The 27,626-nt window shown below is 32.0% G+C and overlaps 1 protein-coding gene across 2 annotated transcripts in view; it reads right to left on the bottom strand.

Annotated features, from left to right (window-relative positions):
• Positions 1-27,626, bottom strand: part of LOC127732089 (MAM and LDL-receptor class A domain-containing protein 2-like) — a 134,818-nt gene that overhangs the window by 59,720 nt on the left and 47,472 nt on the right. For both annotated transcript variants that reach the window (XR_007996054.1, XM_052241143.1), the window contains exons 22-38: positions 20,204-20,382; positions 19,407-19,488; positions 18,382-18,570; positions 17,503-17,838; positions 16,015-16,164; positions 14,163-14,510; positions 12,917-13,033; positions 12,256-12,621; positions 11,414-11,536; positions 10,121-10,456; positions 9,042-9,137; positions 8,036-8,371; positions 6,554-6,664; positions 5,649-5,735; positions 5,049-5,390; positions 3,647-3,757; positions 2,358-2,486 (exon numbers count right to left, since the gene is read on the bottom strand). Coding sequence is in view for 1 of the 2 variants with exons in the window: in XM_052241143.1 (XP_052097103.1) it covers positions 2,358-2,486; positions 3,647-3,757; positions 5,049-5,390; positions 5,649-5,735; positions 6,554-6,664; positions 8,036-8,371; positions 9,042-9,137; positions 10,121-10,456; positions 11,414-11,536; positions 12,256-12,621; positions 12,917-13,033; positions 14,163-14,510; positions 16,015-16,164; positions 17,503-17,838; positions 18,382-18,570; positions 19,407-19,488; positions 20,204-20,382 (3,438 nt within the window). In the remaining variant the exon portion in view is untranslated. The remainder of the gene's footprint in view (positions 1-2,357; positions 2,487-3,646; positions 3,758-5,048; positions 5,391-5,648; positions 5,736-6,553; positions 6,665-8,035; positions 8,372-9,041; positions 9,138-10,120; positions 10,457-11,413; positions 11,537-12,255; positions 12,622-12,916; positions 13,034-14,162; positions 14,511-16,014; positions 16,165-17,502; positions 17,839-18,381; positions 18,571-19,406; positions 19,489-20,203; positions 20,383-27,626) is intronic.

Genomic DNA, 27,626 nt, shown 5'->3' with positions numbered 1-27,626 from the left:
TTAAGGAAAATCAGGACAGAATCAAAAAATTTTTTTTGTTCAGACTGATGATAGGAAAATATTCAAGAAAATACCTTCAGTTTGGACTGAAGGCCATTTAAGACTCATCTAAAACTGGACATGGCCTTGCTCTAATGTGTGCGTACAATTAATTTATCATGAAGCATTATAACTGTTCTAATTAGTACCAAAAGAAAAACAGTTATTCTATTACTTGTTATCTTCAGTTACACGAAATCGTTATCACCATTTCGGAAAATACAAAGCGATATGCTTTTGTTAATCTTATTATGCGAAAAATCAAGTATTTAAGTTGATGGTTTTTAACATGAACAGTAGAAGTTCATTGATATAGATTTTTGTTTGTTTTATTCTTTATAATTATCATGTTCTCATTTGAATAGTAATAAATAGGACACATGTTTGTTTGTTGAAATCACCGTATTAAGGTAGCACAATACAAAAGCAACTAAATTTTATCAAAATTTCATTTTTAGCTGTTTTTGTTACTTCTTGATATTCCAAAACCACAGAAGAAAATTTTATTTACATATCTTGCACTGTTAATGATTTGATGATAATTAGTTTTATAAACAAATGCAGGTGTCTGACTGATACAAGATAAGAACATGTGCGCAGTACTTTGTGGTTAATTAATAGAATAATTTGATAGCTTCATGACCACTGACCAGCATTACAAATAACAGTTATGAAAAAAAGGTGGATTAGGGATTCATTGAAAAAAGCAAACAATGAATTCAAAATAAAATGCACTTCTTTATTGAAGCTACCAGGAGAAAAAAACAAATCAACTATTTACAGATATAGAGGGAATCAATATATAAATGTACAGATATTAAACAAATATAATTGTACAACAGTTAATCAGGATAATGTTGCTGACGTAAATGCTAGTGGTTATATTAGAATTTCTTGACGAGAATGTTTAATTATGATTTTTTTTAAAAAGAAAATACAAAATTAAATATTCATTTTCAAACTGCAAAACTGAAAAATAAATCTTCTTGTTGCAAAACACCATATTTTCATTGTATACAATTATATTTCTAGAAATCAACCATAAGGATCCTTTAGACTGACCAACTGATCATTTTGTGTACACATGCATAACTTCGTTTTTGTGACAATGCTAAAACAAAATATATTGTTTTATGTACGCAATGAATAAAATCCATATTGAAAAAAGTAAATGTAATGTGAAATTAAACTTCTGAGATCATTGATAGTAAAGGTTTATCATGGTGGGCGGAGTTTTGACCATATCAGTAGCAACTGACTTACAGCAAGGTCAATAATGATATAACATCTCCCGCCAGTTCTGATTATTGATGCATAGGGTGTGCATTTCATGTGTTATATATTTAGAATTGCTGAAATGGAAAGCTTTCTTACGGGTCAAAACCTAATTGATTTATGATTAAAGACCAATCCTGAAGTATCCCCATGGTACATGTGTGAATTATATTGAAGTTAATGGGGTGAAAGTAGGAAAATCCTTATTTATTCAATTGTGACACATTCGTTTTTTGTCATGAAAATGTAGTTTTAAATGAAATTAGCTCCTGGATGGGTGCCCCTATATGCCTGATTTTCACACATGTTGTTCCTTGACCATTTATCTTCAAAACCGTGTTTCAGATTTCCATTAACATCAATAGAACAAATTTTATACCCAATTGAATTTAGTGATCTCTTATGAATTGATGTTACAAACTTCATTGAAGGTTAATAAGAGAATGAAATACAATAAGAAAAATCTGAGACACGGTTTTTGAGGTCGAACTGTCTTGTACAAGAATCTATAAAATATTTTGGAATACTATGAAAACAAAGAAGCTAATTTTATTCGTGTGGACATTACATTATAGCAACTTATTACATAATAATTAATTATGTCATAATGAAAGTATCACTATTTGAAAGATGAATCTTTCTTCTTTCTTTTGATACCTCATTTATAAAATTTAAAGCTGGATGAAAGAAATTACATCAGTTTAAAGTTGTCTGATTGGGGACGAAAAATTCTTTGTATTTTGCTACCTTAAAAGAAACAACTTCTTCAATTGACAATTTCTCGGCCCTTTTTTTCTGGTTGAATATTATTTTATTTGATAAATATATGTAGTTTAAAGAATTTAAAGAAGAAAATGTCGTTTTTTGCCGATATCACCGATGATCGAGCAAACCCTCATAAGTGAAATTTTTTTATCAATTTACATACTTGGGGAAAACACTACTGTGAGCGCACATAATTATATTCATCTGTCACCATTATCTTTAAATTTTCAACTAAATAACTTGTTTTGATCTTTATTATCTGTAAGGTTAATACTTACCAGACGAATTATTAAAAGTGTGGTCCGGCAGGTAGAACTCAGAAACGGAGTCGGTTGCACTAGACATCCAGGATCCAACGTCATATTCACATAGGTGATCCTCATCAAATGTACAGCTAATACTGTAATCTGAAAAAGTCGAATTTACACTTGAAATGTATAGACAGAGTGTAAGAGCGAAAAATTGTAATAATAATGTTTTCGCTTCAAAAAACCTATTGCAATTTTTTGAAAAGTTAGCTTTTCAGTTTTACAAAAATCATAGTATAAAGATGTTATATATATCTTTAGAAATGCGAAGGTTTGCTATCTGACCATTGCAATAGTGATTCAAACGCGAGAGGTTACTTTATTGCGTGTACTGTGTAATTTTTCAACACTGTTAGTTATTTATTCCTTGTGGCAAAACTTGTATGTTTATTTGGTCTTTATGTTGAAAAAAAATGGTCTGCTTCTTCAGCCTGTAGATGTAAATACAGTTATAAGCTGATTTAAAGTTGAAATATACAGCAGTAGATTTAAAGAACACAGAAAAAGCTATACGCCTCTTGTTCTTTAACTGTCAATACTAAGTCGACAATCATGTTCCTTAACTGTATTGCTGTGAATTGCTTAAACAGTAGGCCAATCGAATGTTTTCCCATAAAAATTCAGCAACAACAAAAACCGGATTAAAAAATGAGAATTATAGTTCAACCTAAATATAAAATTGTTTTTAATTAAAGCATAATTTTTTTTTTCATAAGGTATTGAAACAGGGATGAAGTAACGTACCACGCACATCTTTAATCAACTAGACAATAATTAGAATGTAGCTGTCAACAAATCCATGGTATGCAGGTCAACTCAAATAACATTGAAGCCAAACATACAAAAAAAAGGGAAAAAGACAAACATATTGAAAACATCGAAGTTTTTGAGCAGAGCATGTGTTATAAGGGATAGTTAAAGGGAACGACATTGGTTAATTAATATTCTTGATTAAACTGTGCAAAAAGATTATTGCTAACCTTTTATAATAGCTGTAATCATCCGGCTTTGTTTATTGTTGTTGTACACTTATTAGTTTTTATCATTTTGATATCTGCACTACTGTCTTTTAATTTGTATATGTCAACACGAATTTTATACAAATTTTGACCAGTGCATTAATATTTCTCGTATAAATGTCCACTATTTTATTCCATGTATTTCCATTAACACTGTGAATTATGAAATTGACTTTCTATACATATGATTTGTTGGAAAACAACAAGACAAAAGTAACAAGTATGTTAGTGTAAAATTACCACATGATAATTCATCCTTTCCATCTGAGCATGTCCATTGTCTATCACAAACATTCTGCTCAGGTATGCAAATATCATCAGCTGCACAATTGAAGTAACCGTCTCCACAGCCTATGCAGTATACAATTTATAATATCAAATTAAGGCATGAAAAGGTATGCAATTGTATTCTGTTTATCTGATCGTGATCTTTCAAAACAAATATGAAAATTAAAGAAGTAGTTTACTGATTTAATCAGGTGTACTGTAAACGTTTCCATTGGTGGCCTTCGGCTGTTTTCTGCCCTATGGTCGGGTTGTTGTTTCTTTGACACATTTCCCATTTCCATTCTCAATTTTACCTTGTATTGGTAAAAGGTATGATACGTTTGAATTATGACGGATATTTAACTCTTCTGTCTTGAAATTTTTAACGTATGTCATTTCTTGTTTATCATATATACAGAATGTGTATTACATGTAAATCCTTTTAAATTTCATAAAAACATACAATGAATCAGAAAAATGGCAGGAAAAGCTTAAAAATTCATAACCCACTCGCATCAATATAGTTATGATAAATTATAATGTTTATAACGAAAGCCAAAAATATCTGTTAAGTCAAAATGAAAATCAAGCTCCTTTTACGATTAATGGCATTGACGTTTTGAAAATTGTTAAAGTTCATTTAATTTAGTAAGTCGTTTGTTGAAAGTCACAGATACAATATCTCTGACACTTGTTAATACACAGCAGAATGTCCTTATTGAAAAGGAGTTATGGTAAATAAAATTGCTAACGAGACTACTATTCAACATCGTTGACATGACTTGGGTGTACACAACACCAAGTCAGCGTACTTTCATCTACAATAAGCATAGCCTAAACCATACAGCCAGCTTTAAAATATCCCATCATGACAAAATGTTAAACCTTGTTGGCTCTTTAGAAATGAAAAAGTTATTCACATTTTCGTTGCTTATAATCTGTTAAGGGTTTGAGATTGAAATTCCAATACATCATTCCTTTTGGCCGTTGATTAAAATCATTGTCTATATTTTGAAAGGAAAGAAAACCTCTAAACAAGTGAAATTGAATGGAAATGTTCACAAATCATCAGTTAAAGAGAGGCGAAAGATACTAAAGGGTCATTCAAACTCATAAGTCGAAAATAAACTGAAAACGCCATGGCTGCAAAAGAAAAAGACCAACAGACAAACAATATTACACAATATCATAGAAAACTAAAGACTGAGCAACACGAATCCCACCATAAACTGGTAGTGATCTCATGTGAAGGGTAAGCAGATCCTGCTCCACATGCGGCACATGTAACATCTGTTAGCTTTATTAAAGTTAATGTAGTAAGCTATTCAGACAATTAAGTGTTATTTACTTCATTTACCAGGTAATAGCATCTTACCGTCACCACATTCTCCAGACTGTATATTGATATTATCTATATGTAGATACCCATAATAGTAGTAGGACGTGGGAAACAGCATCTCAAAGGCAATACTGTAATTTCCAAAGGGAACTGTGATCCTATACTGGTTCCAAAACGATGTAACTTTCATACTGTTTATTGTGTATAATGGATGCAGTAGTCCATCACTATCTTCTAAAGCTATTCTTAAGTTACCGTTGGATAGATAATCCGTTGATTTTGCCAAAAAGGACAAACATGACACTGTTGGTATAAATTCTATAGAAGACTGCAGCAAATGAAAACCGTTTAAGAAGATTGATATATGATGATCTCCATCTAAAGTTGAGACAAAGCATGCGATTAGAAATGGAAAACACAAAAACATTCATTTATATTACAAATTAAAACAAAATGATGCAGGGTAAAACAATACAGCAACATCAAATATAAATAACAGAAATGACATTATAGACCCTATTGTATGTTAAGTAAGTACAAAATAGGCGGGAGATACCAAGGAGATATTCAAAACTCATAAGAATATATTTATATAAATGTTAAGTTAATGAATACGAGTCTTAACTAGAGACTGACCTGTGTCATTTACTCTGATGATATTACTGCCTGTAAGTCTATAATCGCAAATCCTTGGAGACTCAAAGTCGCACGAGATGGAACCAGCTGAAATAAAGCAATTGAATCAGATGAAAGTAGTGCAAGACTTTACTGCTTACAAAAAGTTTACTTTTAACGCAAGATAATTACAAGATGACTACAGGATATCACTTATCATAATAAAACATGTAAAATGCTGTTCAGATTTTGTCCTTGAATTAAAACTACTTTCATATCATGTGACAATACGGTTATCGTTTTATTTAAATTTGTTGCTGTAAACTTTGAAATTTATTTTAAATCAAGGTATACAATTGAGAATGGGAATGTGTCAAAGAAACAACAACCCGACCAAAGGGCATAAACAGCCGAAGGCCACCAATGGGTCTTCAAAACAGCGAGAAAATCCCGGACCCGGAGGCGAGCTTCAGCTGGCTCCTCAACAAAATGTGTACTAGTTCGATGAAAATGGACGTCACACTAAACTCCAAAATGTATCTCTCTCATCGTATACATGATTCTTTGTCCGGGTTTGGCTTTACTTTTGGTCCTTTTTAGTTTTATAACCTCTTCAACATTTGTAACAGGTTTTGACTTTCAAATCTGTTTGCCTCAATCATTACATTGACATTGATACTCAAAACGCGCATCTGGTGCAGTAACATTTGTAGTATTTATGTAACTACTTGCATATTCATCTTAACATTGTCTGATTATTATAAACAGACAATTCTGAAATACAATGAATAACTGACCATGAAACTTACCTTCACTTTCATCATGTTCATTGAGGCATTCCAACTATCACAAACTGAGTTTGTGGGATACAAATAGATAACGGTCAATAATTCATAACAAATTGGTTATTTAAGTTTAAAACTTACCACACGACTTTTCGTCGCTGCCATCATAACAATTGATCAATCCATCACATACATAGGATTGTGAAATGCATTGCAGTCCAGATGCGCATCTATATTCACCAGTCTCACAATCTGCAAAATTTGATCCTTGTATAGTGTATATGTATAAGGTAAAAATAATAAGAAATATATGTCAATCAAACAGCATATAACTAAAACATCACAAAAGACAGAAGAAAGGCGGCAAATACACTTTTACATAATTAGAGGCACTTTAAAAGTGACAAGTTGACAGGCCATGGCAAAACACGGTAGAGGTAGAAAAGAAAAACAGTTTCATAAACATTATATCGAAAACTAAAAACTGAGCAACTTGAATTGACCAAAAAATGATGACGCATCGCTTGCGCACCGAAAGGATAAACAGATTATGCTTGACTATAGGTCGCAATACAGTGTATGTGTAAATTTGAATGAATAAGTTTAATGCGCTCGTTTTTATTTTTTCTTGACCATATAATTGATGAGACATTATAATTAATCTTTTGATGCAAATACAACAATAAATTAAATACAAGGAAAGTAAATGTTTCCCTTGTCTCGTACAGAAAATGTTTCCAATCATCTGCCTTTTGTTAACTGATTTTTGTCGACTCAGAGTTTCTGCGGTAAAGTATAAGTAAGTTTAAATGAAATTACTTTATCCGTTTATTCATCATTAAACAAACTTCAGGGTACAAAAACAACACTAATAAAGGAGTGAAAAGATAACTCACAGTCTCACAAATTGAAACTGTGTATTTCGACAAGTCGGGACAATGAAAGCATCCCTTTGCTTGCATGCATCACTACTTTAGCTATTCCAGAATTATTGTTTGTGACTGTTTAATTCATTGTAAATGTTTGTTGGATTAAAGTTTGGTTTATACCCAGTATAAGTGTCATAACCAAGAACTTAACGCCAGTAGCAAATGTTAAAGCAAGAGACATTAAAGCAGTAGAAGATGTCAAAGCTAGGACCCCATGACCCCATTAGTAAGTGTCAAATCCAGAGACATAGCACCATAAGTAAGTGTCAAAGCCATGAAATTAATAGCATAAAAAAGAATCGAAGACGGGGACACTATGTTAATAGAAGATGTTTAAGCTAGGAATATGACAACAACGGTAAGTTTAAAAAAAAGGACATGATACAATCAAAAAGTTTTAAAACCATGAACATGACATCAGTCATAAGTCGGGGACATGAATGTAGACGAGGTGTGAAAGGTATGAACATGACATGAAAAATAAGTTTAAGGAGCCATGAAAATGACAATGCTAGTTAATGACAAAGTGAGGAATATGACACCAGTAGTACGTGTCTAAGCTCGAAACGAGATTAAACCGAAAATAATGTGAAAAGCGACATATAGGAGATGTCGGACATGAGAAAAAATAAAAACCCATGTATCATTGGTTTATGAAATCTGTAACCAGTTTTTGATTTAGAAGCACACCTACCAACATGAGAACAATCTCCTTTTGAAAGAGATACATTGTCGATCCCTGCTTCCACACTCCCTCCTATGTTCGTATTAAATGGTTCCAGGAGAAATACAAGGAAAGTAAATGTTTCCCTTGTCTCGTAAAGAAAATGTTTCCAATCATCTGCCTTTTGTAAACTGATTTTCGTCGACTCGGAGTTTCCGCGGTAAAGTATAAGTCTTAAATGTGCATTTGAACTTGCGGTAAATATATAATTGAATTGAACACACTGGATATCATCGGTAACATCATTGCTTGGAGATACTAAAGAAGAGTTGAGTAATCTAACGGGAATACTCTTCATGTAATAATCTATAAAACAAGAAAGAATAGATTTAACAAACAACTAAATGAACATGATGAATATATCCCACTGGTTAATGTATGGTTTTGTTTTAACAGAAATCAGTTTCGTGGACAGGTAAACAGTTATGAAAGACGATTTTAATACAACAAAAATAAATGACAAATTTTGTCATACAATCTAAAAAAATTATTTCAGTAGCATTGATTAACTTGTTGACAACTGAATTTTTATTCTAAGACATCTTTTCCTGATTTCAATGAATATCTTTAAATGATACCTGGATTGATAATAACTCCAGAATGAAGGTCATGATTGTCCAATTCAAACAGAATAATTTAATAACAATTAAAACATGATGATAAATAAATAAATGATTAATAATAAATAAAACACATATGTAAAGTAGCTAGACAGATCAAAATACGGTGTTTATCTCTTTGATAATGTGTAATTTTCATTTTATATTTCTCGAATTCAAAATCGCTTTAGTGGTTTAATTTTATAGGTAGTTTAAACGTAGTATCTTAGTTTGATCATGTTGATGAAGAAGTTTCGTGTTACTTTCATAGAAATTTGTCATTTGATTACAACTTAAACTATTACGTGTAGCGTGATATTAATAAGGACAAAAATCATTTGTCAATTTATATCGTTTTTAATTTCATTTTAACATACCACCAGTCCTTGAATCATGTTCAGCACTTTCCCAGGCACCAGACGAATAGTATCCGCACAAGAATGCATCATTAAAATCACATGTTACTGACTTAGCTAAAATGTGATAAAAAATAAAATAACAAAAAAAAAAATCCGAGGAAATTTCAAAACGGAAAGTCCCTTATCCAATGGCAAAATCAAAAACTTACAAACAACAAAGAAATGGAAAATAACTGTCATATTCCTAACTTGGTACAGGTATTGTTTATGCAGAAAATGGTGGATTAATCCTGGTTGTATAGCTAGCTAAACCTCTCACTTGTATGACAGTCGCATAACATTCCATTATATTGACAACAATGTGTGAACAAAACAAACAGACTTAATAGGTAAAAATGTTAAAAATAGGGGTAAAGCAGTCAACATTGTGTTATAATCTTAATCACTATAAAAACAAACAAATATGTCAACAAAGAAAAACAAAAAGGCATATAGACAAAGCACATTAGCAAAATGGAAAATACCAAAAGTAGACTAAACAGTAAAAGTAATAATATACAAAGACAAATAAAAGAACACTATAACGAGTAATTAAGATGATAAACAACGTCGGCACTTAGAATCTATACATCAAGACCATCGTGTATTATTTTTGAAGTTGATACGGAATGTTTATCAACAAGGTCTTGGTATTTTCCGATGAACTTTTTTAGAAAAGGATGAGACGTTCTTTGACATAACCCTGGTTCAACAACTTTCTGCTCAGACACTTAATTGCACAGCACTTTGTACTAAAATATCCAGAAAATAATAGCGTTAGCTCATTTAAAAAAAAATATAATTTGGTGGCTGAAATTCAGTGTCAAGGAAGAAGAAATTTATAAATTTTAAGTTAATTCCTTTCATTTTTTCAACGTGTATCTGTTTTAATAAACCTCCATACAATCAATAGAAATCCTGGTTATCTTCCCTTGCCTTAATGTTGAGGTTTTAACGGGACAATTTAACTTCACGGTTAAGATAATAATCACTATTACCGTGGGTGGGGTATTACAAATAAAACACTTAACTTCCAAATCATAAACATAGATAATTACCTGGACAAGCATCAGATGACAAAACAACATCATCAATGTATACATCAGCATCATCGTTTGTTGATGTACGTTCAGCCTTGATCATAAAGCTGACTGTCTTGGGAGATGATATAGCTAGGCAATAATTCTGCCAGGCAGATATGTACGGACTTGTTGGCATAACTGATGTAAAATTATCCTCACTGATTGAAAACATCAAATTTCTTTCACTTTTCCAATTTTCAATTAGATAATTGAAATGAAGGTACTTCATAGATGATAAAGATTTGCTTGGAAACTCTACTAATGCTGTATCGCCTGTCCTTCCTAACGAACCATTGGCTAACAAAACGTTATCTATAGAAATAAAAGAAATAAGTTTCCAATGTGGAATTCAAAAACCAACAAGAAATTAAAAAAAAACCAAGGCCAAAATCAGCAAAAAGACACAATTACTTATAACAAAAGACGTAAAAATCAACGTATACCACCATAAACCTGGGTTGAACTCATTTGCTCAGATGTGGTTAGCAATTCGTCATACAGTGGTGGCAACCGTTGTGTTACTAATTGTAAGATTTAAAATAGTGATAAGTCGCATTACGTAATTTGTTCAATTGAAGAATACTTAACAGTCGAGGACAAGAGGACGTTTGTGGTGGCGATATATCCGTGTTTATATATAGCACAGGAGCAATAAAGTACAGAAAAAAGATTGAACAATTTTGAATATCAAATACAGACTATAGCTAAAACGGACAAATCAATCCAACTTTATAGTCTTAGATTATTATCATACATTCTCTATGACGTAGAAATATTTGAAAAATATCTTTTATTGACGTTGGAGATTGTTTTCTTTTACAAAACTCATCATAATTTGTTTTACAATGTTTCAGGTGTGTGTGCATTCGGAATATTTTTATATCATTGATATGTGTTTTTAATTTCTTGTTTTATTGTGTTTTGGATTGAAATAAATCTACAAAATACAGTCTCATGAGAACCTATTCTATAACAAACCGTCTAATAATTCATTTTACCTGTACACTACATGTAATTTAAAAATATGAAACAAGATGAGTGTTATTTCCCTATGCATTTGTCCAGATCACAGTTAGTCAAAGTATAACATGACACTGTAACACTTTATTTCATATGTTAACCATTTCTTACAGATTAATGTACCAATCTTTTTATTCAAAAACATGATATATAGTTGTGTTTTTTCCTACTCAGATAATTGCACATTTGTCTGTTTATCTTGTTTATATAACATGTCTTGTCTTGCATTGTTTTGTCTTAAACTCTTACTTCCTGTAAGTCTATGCTTAGTCCAACTGTAGGTATTTTCGGTAGGACAATTGTCTGGTGTAATAATATTATATCCGCATAAATCAGATGGCTCAAATCCACAAATAGATTCATAAATACCTTCTGTAAAGATAAGCTTGTCATAAGGAAAGATAAACTGAATATATCAGATCAAATAAGAAAATTTATTTGCTTTTCTATGAAAAACATCTTCGCTAATTAAATTATTTAAATAAATGAAAATGGATATCACTCAGGATATAGTTATAAATATGTAACATTTACATTGTACTCAAAATCTATATAGATATGTTATGTAAAACAAAATGTTGAAAACACACATTAATTCAAACACACAGCATCAGTAAAATGATTAAGGCAAATATTTTTCACGGCAGCTTTTCTCCTCTGAAATGCCAAAATTACTTTTTTTATTACTTTATTTGGTTTCCAAAGATAAAGTTATAGCAAAGAATTTCAATTTAGAATAATATTTTGGTTTTGGATGAGAGCAGGTCGACTTATATGTAGAAATTGCCTTACTCATCATTTTTGCTGAACATTTTCTAAGTAGGTAGATTTCATAATTAAACGCTAAAATCGTCGTTTTGTGGTAAAAACTCCCTATTAGAAGTCGATCGGCAGTTGTGGCTAGTTGACCTTCCTGTTGTTCTTATATTGCTGATTATGTTTTACTGTTTACAGTTTTATTATGTCTATTACATTTTGCAAGGTAATAACGAAAAATGCAGAACTAGCTAATTAAAAGGGTGTTTTTTTTTAATGTTTACGATAACGGGAATAGCACCACAGTGACTTGTACGTTAATGTCAAAAACTCACCCTGACAACCAAACATTGAAACATCAATTTCATCAACCGCAGTTAACCGACTGTTCAAGTCCCTACTTGTATGTACAAAGGTGATAGCTATAGTCCCAGTTACAGCACCTAAATTTATACATTTTCTAGTCCAACGATCAGCTCGGCTTGTTGTTGTATATAGGATATTAATATCACTGTATTGTATATCATACGTAGTAGCATTTCCAGACAGGGTATTGATATAACCAATCTCAAACATGGTGTACTGAGTATTTAAGTAATGAAATGAAACACTCTCGCCACCAAGTGCTTGAAAATATTTTGAGAACAGGTACGTTTGTGTACCTCCTGCTGAATTATCACTCATAACATAAAAATAATTTCCTACAAAAGAAAAATCTACTTTGTTATATATTTGTTGGTTCATTTTAATATAGATTTCAAACGTTTTAAAATTATTTGTATATAGCAAGAACATCAAAAGTTTAGTTTTTTCGTTGTATCAACCATAACTTGATTTTCAAATTGATGTACGTAATATAAACAAGCATAAACAATGACAGTGTCATTAACCAATTATTGTGCGATATATTTTGGTGTGAGGAATAGTGCATTTTAAATTGTTTGTTTGTCGATTCAGTTTTTTCTGATACAAATGATTTCAAACAGAATGTATTACCCATGGTATTGTCACTTGAGACGTCAGTACGTTGACCCTTGACCCATTTCACTCCATTAGTACTTTGAATAGTTTCATAGTCACATGTTCCGTAGGAAAAGTCACATGATACATTATCTGAAATAAGACAAACCTAGAGTATTGGTAGTAAGTATTCAGACAGAAATACTATGTTCCCTATTCTCAGTATATTTATTGTCATACTAATCTTTTGCGTTCGCTTAAGGTAGATGGGAAGGGAAGGTCTATATTAAAATCAATAGATTTCTTTAATAATTTGCCAAAAGAAAAAAAGAAAACGTATCTTTCACGGGACTTTTTTCCAAGCTACAGTTTGTGCAAATTGTCAGATATTCTATAGATTGTTAATGGAAAACACAATTTTGGGAGATAGAAAGAAAACTAAACGATAAAATTTTAAAATAGATATGAATGGATAGCTCATATAATGAGCTTTCGTGATATAAAAAGAAAATGTAGGGTAACGGGACTCGTTTTCTTGCTCAGAACCAAATATGTAAATTCATAACACATTCCAGTATAAAAGTTACATTATCTGAGTTATCTCCTCTTATATGGCAAAGTTGAAAATATTGAATCAAACAAAAGATATTCTGTAATTGTAAAAAAAACTATCGCAAAAATATGATAAAACACATTATTTTCTTCATTCAAACGAAAAGTCTAACAAATGAATCACATTCTTCTCTCAAAATCTGCATATTTTATTATAGATATGGACCGATTGTTTTTTCAGATATATTGCAATCAAAGATGGCGGAATACACCCGAGCTATCTTAATGTGTCATAACAATATATTTAGTCTTTATTTATTGTGTATCATCAACAAATCATTTGACGTGTAAACCTTTCTATACTACTTTCAGTTGTACAAAATTAGTTCAAAAACTGTGAGTGTGTCACTTAGATTAGTGTTTAAAAAACTCCTTCTCCTTCACCTGAAGAGACACATTTTAACATACATCATTGTTTTGAATATTTTGTCCTTTAGAACTTTTTCACTTTGACTTTTCTCATCATTCCCTTTATACCGTTTAAAATCTTCCAAAAGCCGTAAAACGATATCTAGCAAAAAGATATTTTTTAAGTTGAATGTCTTCAACAATTGAGGCACCTAGTGCAAAGTCAAGTCTCAATACCTCATGACAGTATTCATATATCCAGATGACAAAAAAGCTCGCACATCCTACATTGCCTACAAAACATAAAAAGTATTAAACTTACGTGGGCAATCATGTTCTGTTACAAGAAGGTCGTCAATAGCAATATCCCCCAGCATCCCATTACCTCTAATTGCTATGAAAGTAATTTCTGTTTTCGTCCCAGCTGTTATTGTCAGAGGAACACAGACTTGCACCCAGTCGCTATTCTGGCTACCAGTCAAACTCAAAAGTGTAATAACGGACTTATCGTCTTCGTTTTTGGCTTTCACAAGCAATGTACCTATGTCCTTTCCAAACATATGATATTTAAACAGTATATTTTGACTTCCAGTAGAGTTGAATTGCGGAAAATTTAACATTGAAGCATCACCAAGGTTTCCAAAACAAGCATCAGCATACATGTAGTATCCTTAAAGACAATTAACTATGTTTATTTGATTATAAGACTAGTAATTACTTCTTATTCAATCTATCGTTGATTGCAGTCAAATTTTAATGTTAATTTACATATTATTCCACATACCGTTTAACAAACGTAACAGGATGGTTGGGAAGCACATTTATGACCATTTGGGGAAACTGGGGAACGTTTCGCTATTTACATTTATTACTTCTGTCGTTATACCTTAGCTCGGACTTTTGCATGATATATGTACTCGGTGAGTTACGGAATAGACTTATTAGACATATCTCATCTTATCATATTTCCATGGACGACAAACAACGGACAGCATATGGTTAAGATAGCCTAACTTTGGACAGACACAACACATGATTTAGTTCAACCAATATAACGTTTGCACAAAATCTCTCCCTCAGAATATTTATTTAAGAAATTGTCAAAATGTTTGCTATGATATTTCATATGCTAGTACTCCTTATTATTGACACATATGTCGTTTGAAAGAATAAGGTCAATTTATCATAAAACAATTGTTCACGTGGATACAAATATCTTCGTTCACAGCAAACGTGTCTTATCATTATTTCCCTGCTGCTTACAGAAACCTTTTTGACCAAGAGTGTCAAGTGCTAAAATTGAAATCATCACTTCGTAAGTTTTATGGACGCCATAAAGAGCTGATTGACCATAATTTAATGTCTGTGTCTCAGATGACTACGATATTTGTCAGCAATGTTGTTATTATAATGATTCCATTCTTTTTTGTTTGAGTGCAACATATTCGAATTTGTGTTTGTTATTAGCAACACGACAGACATCACGAGTAACTCTGGTCGAGCAGAATCTGCTTACCCTTCCGTATCATCTTACTTTTAAGGTGGGCTTCGGGTTGTTCAGTTTTTACTGTTCTATGTATGGTTGTGTGGAATGGTTTATTTTTTTGTCATCTTCAGTTTTATGCCATTGGTTTTTTTTCATTTCCTCTTAGGTTGGTTAGTTTTTTATGTCCCCATTGTATCTTTGGTCTCTTTTTTAGGAAGGGATTTTTAAAAAAGCAAAAAAATTTCAAAAAAAGACAATCGACATTTTTATGGGAATTCTTGTTGTTTGGATGACCATTCTGGAAATATGTTTTAAAGGTGACCATGGAAATATTCAAATTGTCCTAGCCACAACCATGTCCCCTTTTTCGAAATTGTGACATCACTGAGTGAGACTTATCATATAATTTTCAGTCTATATGAGTAACAGTATTGGTGCAACTTGTTAAAAATGATCTACTTGCCCTTCCAGCGCACCAGAAATCATACCCTGATTTTTATGATTCTTGTTGTTCAGTCTTTTTTTTATGTTTTATGGTCTGTTTTTTTGTATTTGGGTCGATTTTCGGTTTTTTTTCTTCATTTTGTCGGTTTCTTTTCGACTAATACTTTTCCATTGTCCGTTTGGTATCTCCATATATCTTTTTGGTTAACTTAAAGCACATGATAAATAAAGTAATATTTTTTACCGCCATTGGACGTGTCAGTTTTTGGTCCGGTTTGTTCTGTAGGTGTTGATCCAGAATGCCTTATCCATCTATACATCTGTGATTGATTTGTCACATCATACCCACACATAAATGGCTGACTAAAGTCACACAGTTTTTCTAATATCCCATCTGTTAATAAATTTGAAAAATACTTACAATGTTTAATGTGTGAGAACAAAAGGTAAACAACTATAATAATACGTACGTATATTACGCAATCAGCAAATAAGGGTACCCTAGTTAATTTCAAACGGATACAGTCATTTGATTTTGTCCGACTTTCTAAATATAGCACAAACGCATTTCTGTTTCGCTTATGGTTAACTTTTCAGTTAGTTTTAATGTTCAGACTTTCTCATCTATAATTTAGTAAGTATATGTTATGTGCCAAATGAAACAGACGTCACAGAATGTTTAAAACTATAAAAAAAATTACTGCACAAATAAAAAGATTATTTAAGGAAGAATGGCTCTTCGAGCAGAATAAAAATAAATGTATTTCACACATCTTCTTACGTTAATGTTATTAACAAACTCAAGAAACTTTAGTAATAATCCTATAAATGTTTTGGCTTCATATACTAAATATGCAACTATTCTGTTATTATTTTAAATTATTGTCAACGCGATAAACACGAATGTGATATTGAACATTACATCAAAACCAAATGTGTCTTTTGTTTTTTTTTCTGCTGTTACAATAGAGAAACTTTTCCTATTGCCGTAACTACATGTCCGTCCTAAATTCATAAAATGTGACTTTTTAAATTAGACTCAACATCAAATGTATGCTTATAAAAGCAACTTAATGGGTTTTACGTGTGAAGCAGGATCTTGTTACCCTTACAAACACCCGAAATAATCCCTGGTTTTTTATGGGGTGTGTGTATCTTGGTCTTTAGTTTTCTATGTTGTGTTTTCTGTTGTACGTTTTTTTTTTTGTCTTACGAGTAAGAATATCAAATTTGTATCTTCCGCCTCTCTTTGTCAAATGTACAACCACTAGCATCACAGTGAATGACGTCAGGACCTCAAATTTGCAGTTTCAAGACATCGAATTTGCCTTAAGTTACTTTTTTTAAAACAGGAGGGGTGTTCAGATATATAAAGAATAAAGAAAAATTTAGCCTGCCACACCTGGTTGTGCCTGTATTGAATCCGGCACCTTGTCAGTTGTTGTCTAAGTGTATATATTTTCATTTTGGACATTTAGCAAGTACCGTCTCATTCAGGCAAATTTTCCATAGGCTCTTTATAATAATGTTAGTGTTACTATACTAGGGGAGATTATTATAATGAAAAAAAAATCTTTTTGGGGTCTATGCTGACATTTAGGTGTATTTTGTTTAATTTAAGGGTTTAGTTCTGTTTTTATTTGACTTCAACACAATATCCAACTCATCATTAATGCAAACATATAAGCAAATGCATAATATACAGACTTAAAAAAAACTTTATCGTACTTACATCGGCAGGGATTATCAGAAACTGTTACATTGTCTATTGCAATAACACTATCCCCATCACTGCTTCCTGTTGCTATAAATTCAAGTGACACTTCTGTATGCTCTTTAAAAGGAACACATGACAAAAGCCATCCCGGATCCTGTTCTACCTGTTTAAACCATAAAGAGGTCTTCTGACCACTGCTCATTATAGTGGAGACTCTTAGAGATCCGAAATTTATTCCACCGAAGTAGGAGTAAAAATGTAACGTTGATATTGGTGATGGCAAAAAAAATGGGGAAAACAAACTTGCTGAATTTTCTTCTGTCCCGTTACTGTTCTGGTAGAAGAAATATCCTAAGAAGAGTTTATAATTTAACTAATACATGAAAGGATATGAAAGCAATGTATTCCAAACGGAAGTTTAAGACTGTCTGTCAATAACTGTGAGCTTGCATTAGTATAACAATAATGTTGAAGTTATACATGTAAAATATATAGTATTTTCTTGAATTGTTCTCACACGTAACAAAATTAGTTTACGATGTTTTCTTTTTTTTTAACATCACCTTAGCTTAGAATTTAGAATATTGGAACTCTATATTGATAAAGTTTTTTCGGATTTTTTTGATAGATTCAGTCCCGTAATCACTTCAGTTCAGTAGTTTTTAATATGTTTTTTTTTTTTTAGAAGTATTGAGCAATCTGAACATGACTGTACTGATCTTAATTGACTGCAAGGAAATTTTCTGAACAAGAATACATATCTCACAGCAGATAGGTCTGAAATGGACAGAATAACAGAACATGACATCCGTTTAATTTTAAAATTGGTTCACCTGCATTTGACATATAAAAAAGCGCAAATAACTTTTTTTTTAGTTTAATTAACGTGTTTACCGTAAGGAGTTCCAGAAACATCAACAATAGGTAAATTCTTTCCGTGTGTTAATTGACTTTTATATCTCCATACATTCGTCCCTTGTTCAATATCTATAGTATAGTTACAGGCCGCACTTGTACTAAATGTGCAATTGACCCCAGCTTCTTCTTTATCGATCGGACAAACAAATGTAGTGGAACCTGAATCTTAAACAAATAACAAAAAGGAAGAAATGGTGAGATGAAATGTTTGCACTCAATTATTGACAATATTTGGTTGATAAGTTGTACTGGTAATAATTAACGTGATATCTACGCCTTTTAGTTTACTTAAACAAAGAAGTGATTAATGTTTAGCTATAAATTGCGTCTCAGAAAGAAAAATTGGAAAATCTTTAATAAGATACACTAGGCTCTTTCCTAAATTCAAATAGTTGATTTTGATAGAAACGAGAGGATATGGGGTATCCGTCCATCACACAAAAAACAGTATATGCACACAAAAAGCAAAGACTTTATAAGACGTTATATGCAAATGTCATCAAGAAAAAAGTTCAGATTTATAGTCAAGCTTTGCTTTTAAGTTTAATAAATCAAAAATTATTGATATGAGTACTACAGATGTGACCTTATCGGAATTTGTGTAGATACTCACTCAAATATAAGAAAAATAAAGTCAAAGCCAACAATGTCCTACTTAGTTTTAAAAATATCTGGTTTTCAGTGCTTTTCAACTTCGTCAATGGTTTGGTTTTGATTTGTCTAGGTTTCGGGCGCCACTGATACGTTTTCTGTTCACGAAACGCGCGTCAAGCATACTAACTTATTAATCTGATATCTTTAATAACTTTTTAGCAGTCGCCATCCCATCTTATCACAACATATTGTATAAGTCACTCGTTACTTTTAATACTTTTTGATTAAATCATATCTTCAACGTACTGGGAGTAGAAAATAAGTTGGTCTCGAGTGGTAGTGAAGAGACATTAATCGAATGGATATCAGGATTGTACATTCAAATATATGATAATGATACCACCTACCACATGTTCCTCTTGTAAGTTTCATTTCATCTAATGCAATATCACCTGTATATGATGAGCCACGCATGCCAACAAATTTTACCTGAACAAACATAAGGTATGAACATCAAGTTAATATCAATGCATTCTTATGTTATGCAAGTTATGATAAATTCATAACAAATCGAAAGATCTTTCTTATTGAAGGAGTTGAGCCAAACAAGGCATTTTTTGTAGCAGAAACGAAATACATGTATATACCATCATAATTGTAATTACCATTTAAATCATTGAAATCTTTGTTTTTGAAGTGATATGTTAACATTAATTATCCATTTGTCTTAATTCTTTTTTTTTTCTCTGTGTACGACATTTTCAGCTTGTGTCAAGCATTGACATTAAATGTCTAATGTACAAAGAAAAGATGATACTAGATTTGCTTGAAGTGCTAGTTTAATAGCTTGCTCGTTACACTTTTGAACAAATATTTGAAATATTATTTTTATTGTTTGTCCAATATTATTAATCAACTAAAGTGAATATTTGATTTTGTTTTGAAAGATTTGTAACATTCTTTGAAGTTTTTCTCACCATACACATTTTTTGCGCCAATAAATTGTATAATGTCTCGATGCTTTGCATAATGTATTAGTATTGAAGCGTTTTTGTGTACTATCATCCGTTTCGAAATGCTCTGAATTGATTAAGGTATATTATAGAAATTTCATGACTGGACTCCTTTATTGAAAATATGAGTTGTAAAAAGATCCTAAGTACAGTTGTTGTTTTTTTTTCAATTCGAAAAAAGCAGTAGATACCTCTAATCCAAGTAATGGTGATATATCCAAACTAACAAAATGCCAAATGTTTCCCTGGTTATTCCTGCCTGACCAGATAACTGTTCCATTTTGGTTGTAATTGCTAACGACCCTGACCTGAAGCTCATTTACCGTATCACCATACATGTGGTAGTAAAACGATAAACATCTCGGCCATACTAAAAGGACAAGACAATAAATCATGTGTATTTGTTTAAAATGTTTTTCATATCATCCATATTTTCTATTGATGTTTTAAGCACTTTACCATGAACACCAAATGCCCGTTGCAATAATACTGCATTATTTGTGCATGTAAGTCTTCTTCTTCAAATTTTCATCGACTGGTGTTTTCTATATATTAAAATTATATGTTCTGCTATGGCACACAAATAAAGAAAAACCTTTGCTTAATTTATCATGTTTATATTAAAAAAGAAATGATTAGATTGTTTGGTTTCATGGCCAAAAGTGATTTTGTAATAAGACAAGTCTTTCCTGAAATATTATCATACTTTCCAAGTTTGCTTCTGCCCCTTCGGATTATACGGATGTGTACTGAATGTTTGCTGCTTCAGAATAATCAATGTTCAATAGTTCAATATTAGGGTCAATCTACTCTTTGCAAGGGGGTGGGGGCGAACTTCATTTTAAATAATAGTACATGTTCTAGAAAATGACAAACCATGCACTGCTTACTTCATAATATTTCAATGATTAATACTACATACAATTCGGATCAAAATCCTATGATGGCAGCAATATTCAAATCAAAACTAACATGTGTACTTAGTTTCAATGTTATGTGATAACAAACCACCTAAAACAACAAAGGACAATGCATGATAAGGGTCATTTTTGGCCCCCTCTCGGAACCAGTTCATATTCATACCATCAATAGCCCTCTGGCAGGTACTACAAAAAATAACAATTTTTATTCGTTCCTGTGACTCTTTGGGTGCCTAGCAACCGATTTCTAAAATCAAACTTGCAGTCTGCTTTTCGTTAAAAAAATCACTTTGCAATGATTTTTGATGGTTTATTATGTTAAATCATATTATATTGTTTATCTGTACAAGTTTTTTTTGTTTCCTTCAACAAAAAAATAAATGTCTTATGCCTAGCAACTACATAACTCAGATATTTTGCTTAGCAACCGTACTATTGCAGGCATTTAATGTATGTATTTGCACAAACAAGTAACATTCAGTGTATGACAACACTATAGTATTAATACAAACAAGCTACTTTGTTCCATGCATCAGTTTAAGACTTGAATTTTGCTTAGAAACTACCTAGCAACGTGGATTTTGCATAGCAACCATACTATTTTAGGCATTTAAAGTATGTATTTGCACATACAACGAAAATCACAAACCACAAATAAATAATTCATATCTACTGGCTAGATTTTCTAATGCATTAGTTTTAGATTAGTATTTTCCATAAAAACTACCTAGCAACGTGTATTTTCCATAGCAACCATACTATTTCAGGCATTTAGTGTATGTAATTGCATATATAAGTTACATTGGGTGTTTGACAACAACATATTATTAATACAAACAAGCTAGTTTGTTCCATGCATCAGTTTCAGATTGGTATTTTGCTCAGAAACTACCTAGCAACATATATTTTACATAGCAACCATACTATTTCAAGCAATTAATTATGTATTTGCATATACAATTTTCATGGCATGACAACAACAAACTATTTCTTCATGCAAGCTATATTTGCCTATGCATCAGTTTCAGATTCGTACTGTCACCTAAAACTACCTAGCAATTTCAATTTTGCATAGCAACAAGTTTTTGTATTGTTACATTTTTGTAGAAAATATATGATTGATTTCGACATATCCATGATTTTTTCATATATATAAGCTGCAGTAACTTTCTAAATGTAGCTGCATAACAATGTGTGTATCTAAGGATTTCATCAGCATTCTAGTATAGTATTTTTTTTAACAGTCACTACAGGTTTTACATTAAGTGCATGGTTGCAAAGGAAGATGTATTGTATATATAAAAAAGAAGATGTGGTATGATTGCCAATGAGACAACTCTCCACAAGAGACCAAATGACACAGAAAGTAACAACTATAGGTCACCGTACGACCTTCAACAATGAGCAAAGCCCATTCCGCACAATCACCTATAAATGGCCACGAAATGACAATGTAAAACAATTCAAACGAGAAAACTAACGGCCTAATTTATGTACAAAAAATGAACGAAAAACAAATATGTAACACATAAACAAACGACAACCACTGAATAACAGGCTCCTGACTTGGGACAGGCACATACATACAGAATGTGGCGGGGTTAAACATGTTATAAAACGGGATCCCAACCCTCCCCAAACCTGGGACAGTAGTGTAACAGTACAACATAAGAACAAACTATAAAAATCAGTTGAAAGAGGCTTAACTCATCAGATGGATAAAAATACAAAAACTACAAATACAAGTGGACGTGGCCGGGTACTTGTACACCCAAACAACAAAAAGACACTAAGTACAGATCTGAGAGTACTCGCAGTTACTGACAGCTAGTTCAAAGCCACTAACAACTAATAAAAAAAATCATGCATCTAAGACTAAAAATGCATAATTTCAGCATTGCCTTTCTTTGTATGTCAAGTTTTTTCAGATGGGTTGGGTAATCGTGGTTGCAGTATTTTTGGAAAATTCGGGGGTGTTATTTTTTTTTTTTTTTAAATTAAACTTACAATAAGAAGCTGCAAACCTTTTTTTAGTAAATAGTTTTTTTTCTGTCGAATGGACAAAAGAATCATTTTGTTTATACAAATTCTATATATTAAATAAATAAAGTGTCACATTTTCTGTGTATCCAGGTGACAACACTCTGTTGATATAAAAATGTACTAGTTTACCTCTGTTTCATTACACATTTTTTTTAGAAGAGGGTGTTTTTGTGTTGACCTATGAACTTTGTTTACCAGATTTCATTTGGTACTAAAGAAAACAACCAAACCTTTAAAAACAAATATCATTTTAATTTCCCTTACTATCATTGAAATGCAATAAAATAAATACATTATAAGTAACAGGGAAATACATCTCTGTCTGTCTGTCTGTCTCCCTATTAAGTACCATACTTTCATTGAAATACATTGTATTTAATAAAATAAGTACATTATAAGTAACAGGGATATGAACTTACACACACACACACACATTACTTCTCTCTCTCTTTCTCTGTAAATATCTCTGTTTTCCATATACTATCATTGAAACAAGGTGTGTTTAATAAAATAAGTGCATCATAAGTAGCAGTAACTTGCAAACACACACACACACATTTTCTCTCTCTCTTTCTCTCTTGCTCTTTCTCTTACTGTCTCTCTTTTGCTCTTTCCCTCTTTCAAATAGAATTTCCTCCATGTATCATGAGTATTTTAAATCGATTATTTGTATAATATTCGATTGCGGAATTTAAAAATTAACAAGATCAACTGAATCATATTAAAGCATGAAAAAATAGTCCCTCTCCAAAGTAAATGAACATCATTCACACACACATACAAATATACACAGACAAAATTATTAACTGCAATATGATAATTTTCAGAAAATGACTATGGTCAACAAGCAAAATCAAACATAATCTTTTGTGACAAAGACTTTGTTTTGAATGTCATTATTCTCCTTAATTAATTTCAGACAATTAAATTATTTGTATTCATGTAAGGACTAGAAAAATGTCTAAATGTGTTCAAATTCCAAAGATCATTGTGAAAAAATTTGTCTGTGGAAGATTTATGGATTCATAGACTAGGCCATTAATGCAGTTATTAGATTAAAAAAATCAAAGGTCTTTTGTGATTGAGTTCCATATTTTGAACCATATTAAAGCTCTTATGATTTAAATGTCAAGCTACCGATATTTAGTTTTTAGATTTCCTGTTACAAATGGATTTTATAAGAAATAGCATTTACTATTTAATTATTCAAGCTCAAATTGTTCATCATCTGTAAAAGTAACTAGCTATATATAGATTTCACAATTTACAGGCAAATACTTTGATTTTATGATGTCCTTAATTGTAAATATATAGAAACAGATATTAATTATCAGATAATTAATGAACTTCAAGCAATTAAATATATGAATACAAATTAATTTCATCTATTTACTAATTAATGTTAATTAGGTTATACTGATAAGGAAACTATTGTCTACTCTTCAATACCAGCTGATGATGAGGGATTATCTGACAGTGTACCCGTATGTGCATATGAAATGGAGGTATTTCCCGATAAACGTGATGGCTTGAGACTTTTCATGTGCCTCTCTAGTCCCAAATACCACAGCACACTTGCCACATGTGCACAGCAGCCCACCATCCTAGCCCCAACTTTGCACGTGCAGTACCATCCATTAACAGGCTTTTCCACACTTGACCCAGCATTGTAGTCAATCCATAATGTATGGATGGTAGATTTGGAATGTCTTGATTGAATTTTGACTTGCAGAAGAGTTTCAGATTCTTTGCAAAGTAATAGTTCATAATTTCCAGATTCAGAGAGATGTTCCCTTGTGTATCCTGGTGCCTGTTTAAGTTGGTAGATACCTAAAGTGATATCCCTTAATATTCCCTCTGTCAGCTTAGGAAAATTTTCAAGTACTGTGCCAGAAGCATTAATTGGTAAGTATACAGTTTTCCGTCTAATCAAGTTGTTCTGTTCTACATAAGTTTGTAGACTGTTTTCTAAGACAGAGCGGTCAAGCATCTTCTTAGCTACTTCTTCATTTTCAGGGTTGCAGACAAGAGGTCGTTTGTACTTATTTAGTATACCACCAGTAATCTTTACTAAATCACCAATACTGGAAATCATGGTATTTGGAACCACCTTTTCAAAAAAATGAAACTGTTTCAATCTGGCATTTGTGCTTTCTACAACCCAGCGACATTTAGTTACTAAGCGAGTCAGATTAGCTTCGTTCGTTGTTAACTGTTTTTTCCCTTTTACCAAACAAACAGGCATCTTAACCATATATCCCTGATCTTCCAAGTACTGAACTGCATCCCTGAAACCCCTATCTACAATGCAAATATCATCATCCTGCAACCATGCTGTTATGTTCTCCAAGTTGTTTGTTATGGCATGTTTTGTTATTGATGCATCGTTATTGTGACCGTCTGCAAAGTAAGGCCCTAAGATCGACAGGATATAGCCGTCAGTTCCTACAATTATCATAGGTTTGACCAATGGGCGGTGTTTGTGCATGCTGTAAGACATTCTCTGGAAATGATAATCACTACTTTTTTGAATGAAAATGTATGTGCCGTCCAGGACGATTACAGCTTGTCTTGGATCTGTAGTGAACAATTGCTTTGCTACTGGTGTTGTATGGTTTGTTACAAAATCTCCATGACTTATATGCTGAAAACCTAGTGTATGTGGAACAAAGGTTTCCATTAAAGTTCTTCTTGCTGCATGGATAATTCTCTGTACCTGAGATGTTTTCAACCCAAAGACTGTTCCAAGAATTTTGTTTGACAAACCAACACGGAGCTTGGTAAGAAATACTCCAAGGCAAGTCCTTACTGACCTTACTCCAGAACTCCTTACAGTGGACATGTATCCAAGTAAGTCACTAAACTGATCCTTACTCAGTCCTGTCAAGTCATTATAATTTTCTTCAGTCATGAGTGCAGGTATATCAAAGTTTAAACGTGAAGATGTCATTTTCATTATTGTTCTTAAATCATTTAAGAGACCTGTTATGTCAGTACGAGAAAAATATTCATGCTGTTTTGATGACTGTAAAACATCTAATGCTTTCATCTTAAAAAATCTACTTTCCATATGTGTTTTGCAACATCGACTTTTTTGGTTAATGAAAATTCCTTTTTCAATACATGATTGAGTTCTGGCTTCAGATGTTATTGTTACCAGACGATGCCGCTTGTTTCCTTCCTTCTTACATACAATGCAGTACCTGTGTGTTTTTGGTGCAATTCATCTGTTAGGAGTGTCTTTAATATACCACTGCAGCAGCGTCTTCTGTTATTAAGCTGGCATCTTTTCTTACAAAGACAGCAATTCACAGACTTTGTCATCTTGTAAAAATACTGGAATAGAAAAAAAATAAAATGAAACACTGTGAGCATTATGGACATAATTAATGGACAAAAAGAATATATGTATATATTTCATTACCTGAAGATCTGTTAAAGCAGTGAAAGTGCTAGTAAAAGTGATGAATTGAAACCGTTATTATCTTATATTTATTTTCTTACATATTATATATATATATATATTTTTTTAAATGCCTAAAAAGTGTACAAAAAAACACCAATAACAAACAAGAGGCTCTCAAGAGCCTGAATCGCTCACCTGTATTTCAGAGGAGAAGATTTTTAAATGTAAGCAAACTTGATGAACAAATTGTGTAAAATTGTCTTTAAAGGGCAATAACTCATTAAGGGGTCAATTGACAGTTTTGGTCATATTAATTTTTTTGTAGATCTTACTTTGCTGAACATTATTGCTGCTTACAATTTATATATATCTATAATAATATTCAAAATAATAACAAAAAACTGCAAAATTTTGTTAAAACTACCAATTCGGTGGCAGCAACCCAACAATGGGTTGTTCGATTCGTCTGATATATTCAGGGCCGATAGATCTTGACCAATTAAACAATTTTACCCCCTGTCAGAATTGCTCTATAAGCTTTAGTTTTTGAGATATAAGCCAAAAACTGCATTTGACCCCTATGTTCTATTTTTAGCCATGGCGGCCATGTTTGTAGAACAATCAAAACTTCGGATACAATTTATAAACTAGATACCCTAAGGAACATTTAGTTAAAGTTTGAAGGTATTTGGCCCAGTAGTTTCAGAGGAGAAGATTTTTTAAATAGTTCATCACGACAGACGATGACAAACGACGACAGATGACGACGACAGACGATGGACGCCAAGTGATGGCATAAGCTCACATGGGGCCCTTGGGGCCCCTGTGAGCTAAAAATGGAGTTGTAGATTTGTATCCTAACTGTATATATATAGTTGATAAAATAGAATAAAATGGCCCGCAGGGCGCAGCTTGACACAACGGCAGAGGTCGAACTCTGAACAATTGGGGCAAGTATGAAAACAACATTCAAGCTTGATGCAACTCTGAATTTGGATTGTGATTAAATATTTGACACAGCATAGGTTTCTGACACAGAATGAATGTGGTCTATGAACTTAAAAATTTTAAATTGGACATTTACCTATTATGGTCCAATATCCCAAATCTAAATACATGGTTAGATTCAGCATATCAAAAAAAACAAATCAAGATCCCCATATATGCAATTTTTGTTGAAATCAAACAAAGTTTAATTTTGGACCCTGATTTAGACCAACTTGAAAACTGGGCCAATAATCAAAC

The sequence above is a fragment of the Mytilus californianus genome, unplaced genomic scaffold, assembly GCF_021869535.1.
Source record: "Mytilus californianus isolate M0D057914Y unplaced genomic scaffold, xbMytCali1.0.p SCAF_22, whole genome shotgun sequence".
In the NCBI taxonomy this organism is placed as follows: Eukaryota; Metazoa; Mollusca; class Bivalvia; order Mytilida; family Mytilidae; genus Mytilus; species Mytilus californianus.
The sequence above is the reverse complement of the archived record's forward strand: the minus strand, read 5'-3'. Positions and strand labels throughout refer to the sequence as shown.